The 6,969-nt window shown below is 41.5% G+C and overlaps 1 protein-coding gene across 5 annotated transcripts in view; it reads right to left on the reverse strand.

Moving 5' to 3' along the window:
* Positions 1-6,969, reverse strand: part of LOC104291694 (core histone macro-H2A.1) — a 38,332-nt gene that overhangs the window by 6,065 nt on the left and 25,298 nt on the right. For 3 of the 5 annotated variants that reach the window (XM_009890988.1, XM_009890972.1, XM_009890964.1), the window contains exon 6: positions 2,734-2,823. In XM_009890988.1, coding sequence (XP_009889290.1) covers positions 2,734-2,823 — 90 coding nt within the window. Of the gene's footprint in view, positions 1-2,733; positions 2,824-6,723; positions 6,815-6,969 lie in introns of all 5 variants that reach the window. The other 2 variants (XM_009890996.1, XM_009890979.1) reach the window with 1 other exon arrangement.

The raw sequence follows: 6,969 nt of genomic DNA on the forward strand, positions 1-6,969 counted from the left end.
TACCCCTGCGGAACACACAGCTTCTGATGGCACTGCAGCCCAGACTGGATCAGCTCAGAGCTAGCCGTGCTCTGCAAACTGGTAACAAAGGCAGAAAAGAGGCGATTTAAGATTTTTGCTTTATTTCCAGCTTTGTTTCTGAGCAACTCTAAAGACGACACTTTGTGTGATTTCAAGACTTGAGGCCTCGTTTTATTCAAGCTTTTTTTTGTGTATGGGTCTTCCGAGACCACTTAAACAATGCTGGGTTTAGTTTATCTCTCTCTTCACATTCCTGACAGACGGCTGGAGAGGATGCATTTATAGATTTACAATGTTTGATTCACACTGTTTATATACAAACAGGCAAGGCTCTGTATTTACAAAGAAAGGGAGAAGAACTTTTACTATGCTAATCATATATTATCACCACGATACTACCGTGGACGTGTCGGGACTGAGAGGATGCAGCAGAGCCTGACTATAAACTACGGTCAGTCAGGGACTCTCCAGATGAGGACCTTCTCTCAGCAGAAGACATTCTGGGCTCACCACTTCCCACCACAGAGCAGCAACAGACTGTGCTCTGCCTGCCAGAAAACAGGGTAAGAGGATCACTGCCATTTCTGAACTCACAGGTCTGCGGCTGCAATTAAAAATGTGTAACTTCGCTTTGTTTAAAAAATTAAAAAAAAAAAAAAGAGGGAAGAGAAATACCCTAATCACAAGCTGAGGGAAGAAAAACACCTATTTGAAATCTCACAAAGGCATAAACTGAACCCTCACAAAGAGTCAGGCCCCTAACACACATGCTTTGGAACATATGCAGCCACAAAAGTAGCTACAAAATAGCAGCTTATGCCTTCAAAACAAAATAAAAACAAAAATAATTTAAAAAAATAAATAAATATCAGGATTGTAAAGGTGCTCAGAGGCCAGAAATCCTCTACTCCATTCTGGAATGTTTATGAGGCATTTTGTTATTTAAGTATAGTAGAAATAACTCCTGGAGCACAATCATCACATATGGATACTATCCTGTAGCTGCTGCAGGAAAGAGAAAAGACTTTGTCATATGGCACTCTGACTGGAGGTTAATCAGAAGAGTACATTTTGAAGGACAATGGAAGCACAAGCATGTACATTCTTATGGGTTTGCAGATTCTCAACATGTTGAATAGCCTCTGTGTTAAGGCAATGGTAATTTGTCATAATGTGCAACTAAAATGTTGGCAGATTCAGAATACATCATAAATCCAAGAAAAATCTATTAAAAGCAGCTGACATATCTCTAGTCAGATGTGAAATGTGGATAATATCTTTATCCTGAAAGAATAAAATACTGTATCGATACGCATCACCAACTTTAATATTTCTCAGGGAGTGTTTTCTAGGGTGTTCATTAATTAACTCATTAGGATTCTGTTGAGGACAACTGTTATTAGCCAAGAGCGTACCATGAGCGGTTGTCCCTTACTTCAAATGCAAATGCTCTGAAGTAAGTTATACTTTTGCTGTAGAAACACAGAGAGAGAACTGTGGACATGTTCTGGGTTAGTTATAATTATATTCCAGGTAAGGATCCTGGTTATTGGTAGATTAAAGGGATGCCCACGTAACTGAGGAATCTGAAAACTGGCTATCTGTATGACTGAGAAACTGATACGTATTGGTTCTTTTCTGGAGTGCTCCAACAAGCCCCTAACAGCCAGTTTCTCCCAGTGTAGTGTAGAGCTCCCCACGGGGTAAAGCTGCCAAACAGTGCTTAGATGTGAGGGATGCACTGACAGCCAAGAAAAAAATCTTTTCTCTCCAACTTGCAATCTATTTGTAAGAGTTTGGTCTGGGCTGATAAAGAATACTGTACAGAAGTAAGAAAAAATAAAAAAATAAAAGAAAAATTATTCTACATATTTTTACAAAACAAGAATTCCAAGAAAAACTTACTCAAAATTTTAAAAAGCAAGGAAAAAAATCCAACGTATTAAGCGTCAGAAGTAAACAGTTGTAATTTTTCCTGTCAGAGCTGGTCTTGCATCTCCTCTTCAGCTTTATTCAGAATTCGTTTACAAAACTGTGCACACTGTATTTATTTTTATAGCATAAACACAGATGGCAGAATCAGCCTTCTATATGAACAATATGTATCAGCGATTTCACAGATGGTGTAAAATTATATATCGTCATTACCAAACTTTATTACTCATATAGTAGATTTTTCTCAGATATTACATAAATTTTGATAACTAGGCATCACAAAGTCATAAGCTTTTATAGTGATGATTTTGGCACTGATTAAACAAAGTGCCCAAGCAGATGCTTAACTTTAAGCACGTGCTTAAGTTCAGTGAAAGTCAGCGGCACTTCAGCAAAGCAGATGTTTAACAGAGTTGGGCTCAACTGTTCTGAAAAATAAGCATTAATTAATTGCTTTTCTGAACTGTGCCCTCAATAATCAACATTCATGGTGTACACGCGTCCCTGCGAACAGCCTGGTTTTACTCGCAATATTACATCCCTACACCACTCCCCAGATGCTTCGGTACAGGTTACTAAAGCTGCAACGTGTGTATTTTAACTTTGGGGAATACAAATATCATGTAACCCATAACAGTTGTCTGCAGACACACGGCACGAGCCCAAGGGCTGTACCAGAAGGAGCTTGGCCGGTCGGCTGCAGCGAAGGGTGCCGCAGAGAGCCCGGCCGGCGCCCACCGTGCTTTGTCTGCCGGTTTCCGAAGCGCAGAACCTCACCTCCAGCTATGTCCAACGGCCCGTTCTTTTTGCGAAGCTCAATGACAGCTTCCACAAACTCCTTGCCTCCTTTCTTTTCCAAAGTGCTCCCTGAACAGAGAATCGTTATTTTACTCCTCCGATCCCAGGTTTCCACAGCAGACATGTGACTCATCATTATTGTTTTATTACATCATTCTAGAGTTTTCTGCCCAAACATTTTTTGGGGACTGCAAAGTAAGATCTAAACCTTTTGGGACTTCAGAATTAGCTAGTCATTAAAAACAACAACAACAATAACAGAAAAAAAAAAGAAAAAACCAAAAAAGACAACCCTAACAACCCAAAAACCTCACATCAGTATCGCTCGCTAACATTCTCAGACTCCGGTTTTAAAGTGAAAAACATCTGCCATGACATCCCTACCTCCTTCTTTATCACGAGCATCTGTTAGCGTGAAATGTTCCAGAAGAATGCGCTAGCTCAAGACTGGTTGAAGGTTCATCATTCCTTCCCCTAAGATTCATTTCCCCTCTCTCTTACAAATTGTTTTAAAGAGCCATTTGCCACAATAAGAATTTGAAACTCACCTGATCTTGGTCCCTGACCCCAACAGGTGGCACCAGGAATGAAACAGTCTCGTGAGTGCAGCGGGCTGCTTTACTTGGTAACTGCCCAGCTTGTTGAGCCACCTTTAACCAAGAGGAAGAGCCTCAGAAATAAGGAGAATCTCTAAGGAACATATTCCTCCAATGAACTTCTCTAACTACAGCTAAGGAGCTGGACAAAGTCATTCTGGGAGGAGAAGAGCTGTGCAGTGTTTCAGGGCAACCAAAAGGTATGCCGTTTACAAAGGCAGTCCATCACTCAATGGTTTAGATCTTATTTTGCAGCTCTAGTTTTAAAGATTAACATAAAATAAACAGCCCACGAAAGCATTTTCCTGACTACATAAGCATCCCACATAATTTTGCACTGTGCATATTAATTATAAAGGTAGATAAGTAAAAAGCAGTGATATAAAGGCTCTGATTTGAGATATTACTTTGAAAACTGATTTCTAAAAATTCAGAACTAGGATCTCTAAAGATCTAGACATTTATTTGGTGAAACCCCTTACTTTCACTGACGAAGAAAGAAAAAACGCATTTTCTGATGGAAGTGCACATACTGTATGCTCAAGGAAGCAGAGCCCCTCCTCCAAGATTCCGTTTACTAAATAAAATAGGGTTACAGCTCTAAGAACTAAGAGGACTGCAAGATGCTTTTGTTCCGACACCATTGCTAAACTTCTTCCCAAATGAAGATTAAAAGTTGAAAACAATGTATTTGTTTCTTCATTCAAAAACTGACTCCGTGACCCTGCCTCTATTTTGCTGTTGGCAGTGTATTGCTTTTGGGGTACAAAAGCTGAGGACAATTAAAAAATGTATGCCTTTTCTCTTGCTTTTTTTCATAACCAATTCGCAAGGGGTGTTTGCCGAAAGCTGGATTGCAAGGTCAGACTGTGTAAGTCAGCGTGTAATTTGCTCTTCGTGCTCACTTAAGCTTTTTTACATAAATACTTCGGTCTAAGTTTACTTAGACAAACTCCTAACTAAGAACTTTCTGAAAAAGTTACCTATCCCTGTGCAAGCGAGCGGAAGGCACCTTCTCACAAACCTCTTGGAAAAGACGGCAGTGGCTTTATTTGTAGCAGGAAGGTGTCGTAGGAGAGCCTGCTGGAGAAGGAGATCCAGCCCAGCACGGAGGGGCTTGGACAGGCACTGCCCTTCGAAGGCAGCGATACGCCCGAGAGCAGGACACCCGGTGGTGCCCTTTGCCGAACCGCTCCAGCAGACGCGGCTGACACCGGGGTCTTATAAAATCCCTCTGACAGAGAAGGAGCGGGGAGGGAAAGAAACAGTCCTCCATTCTAGTTATACTCTCGTCGTAAGTATTTCCATAGCATTCATATTTGTATGTATTCCAGTTATGCTCCCCTTGAGGCCATGAACTCAGATCCTAAAACCCATGACATTTATAATCCTTAATTTCTCTTGTTTCAAGGGGAAACATAATTAAGCCTTGTGCAGAACGTAGGAACAGAAAAGATCTATTAAGTAGGTCATTTCTTTGCCATTGCAAAGCTGTTGTACATTTAATGGAATTTAGCCTGGTTTGGTTTAATTCAATCCAGAAGGATCAGCTTTTTCCCTTCTACTGGGAATTAATTTATAATTAAAAGCAATGAACAACCCGGTCAGTTTATTTCACCGAGCTCTCTTCTTGCAGAACTGGTACAAAGAAGAGCAAAAGTCTTATTTGGTACGAATCAGTGAGGTTTCCTGCATTTACTCCTCAATTGCACTCCTCTTCTGATTAACAGTGAGGGTTTATACTGAAACTATTCCAGAACTAGGTTGTAAATTAGCTTCATCTGGGAAAGGAGACACTGTATTTAACCATTTTCCACTACATTAGCAAGTTTCTTGATGGAAGTCTTGCTTCACAGCTTCAAGGTTAGTAGCTTATTTGCTCACAAGCATAAATATGTGTCACTCCCATGAGAATAAGATCATTATCGCATGCTTTCCAAGCAGGCATTGGTATCAGTGTTGACAACAGCGTTAGCAGAAATTTAGGCTCTAAAATTCTCAGGATAAGCCCCCAGGACATTTAAATTGTTAGGGAAAAAAAAAAAAAAAACCAACAAAAATTAAAAAAATAAATAAATTTAGATGGGTAAAAGTTAATCATTGGAAGCTAAGCATTTGTGCACTTCTATTCTTTCTTACAGCAGTCAGAGGCAAGAGGAACCTACACTAAGGAATGAGCAGTACAGCTTCGAGAGACAATTTTCTTTGCGGGGTAGCAAAGCATTTCTTTGTCAAAGGGTAGGAGACCAGCACATCAGCTAAATGGGTCTGACAGACTTTAGAAGCATATTCTTCAGATACAGGGTAGTATGACACTCTTATTTAAATGTCTCTGCATCACGTTTAGCCGGCCAAGTCCCAGGCCGTACAGAGCTACGTCAGCCCACGTGTTGGTATCAGAGAGCGGCCCCTCCAGCAAACGCAGGGGCTGCAGGACACGCCAGCTCTGCAGCGGGACGCGTGTCCCTCCAAGCCAGCACTAAACAGGCGTGGAGGGAGGCCATTCGCACAGCGACGAGGAGGTTAAGATGAGATGTAGAACAGAGGCTGGGATCAGGTGAGGGGTTTTTTTAAGCGCGGTGTGTCATCACCCTTACCAGCAACTTCTGTATTCAGCCCAAATTCTGATTTGCCTTCTCTGATTAGCGAGGCAGCTCAGTTAAAGTACTGCTACCCTTTCATGAAGTCCTTCAGAATACTGTACGCAGAGTGGGGCATTACTAAGAGAAAAGTTACTCAGGGGACACTCAACATACTGAATTAAGGTGTCTGTCACGTTTGCTATCATGCCTTCTCTCATCGGTGTAGCTTAGACGACCAACCGCCTGAAAAACGTACGTAGTGTCACTAGCCGTGTGCTTGTGGGCGTGAGGACCGTGGAGCAGGGCTATGAAGGTAATCGGTCCCTGAGGTAAAATATGAAAAAAACTAACCAATCTTAAGAGTTCAGAAAATAGAGATGGGCTAGATCCAGCATGTCAGATGCGAACTTCTGAAACTTGGCGTGGAGAAGGTGTACTGGAACTGGTTAGAAATCTAAAGATCAAGACTCAAACCATATTCAAGACAGGCATTTAACATGTCAGACAAACAATGCGGGAATTCTTTTCCCTTGGTCGCATGCCTGCACTGAACGTACTGTTCCTGCCCTTCAAATTTTGGCGGTGCATTCTACTGTTACTACTGAAAGTCTGATTTGGTGATAAAAATCAAAAATGCCTACTGAGTTTGCAATTATTCATTTCTTTTTATTATCAGTCAGGACTGCTGGAAGTGAGAAATGAATGCAAATCTGCATAGCTACAACAAGCTTGTGGCTGCTGATTGACCATGCACACACATACAAACTCCGCAGCACTGAACTTTCCATTACCTACTTCACCACCGGTGTAGAAGTCAGAGTTTGTCGGGTGAACGACAGCATCACTGTCGATCGTGGCAATGTCAGCCTGTACAACTTGCAACTACAACAGGTAAACAGATGTATATCAACCACGTTGGACAGAGACCCAGCACAGGCTCTACATTTACACATGTACCAACGTCCATATTTTCCTACCTTTACATCTCCAAACCTTGCGCCAAAGGAGTATGCTGAGTTGTGTGTGCAGGTGTGTGT

The sequence above is a fragment of the Charadrius vociferus genome, unplaced genomic scaffold (genome assembly GCF_000708025.1).
Source record: "Charadrius vociferus isolate BGI_N301 unplaced genomic scaffold, ASM70802v2 scaffold370, whole genome shotgun sequence".
Lineage (NCBI taxonomy): Eukaryota > Metazoa > Chordata > Aves > Charadriiformes > Charadriidae > Charadrius > Charadrius vociferus.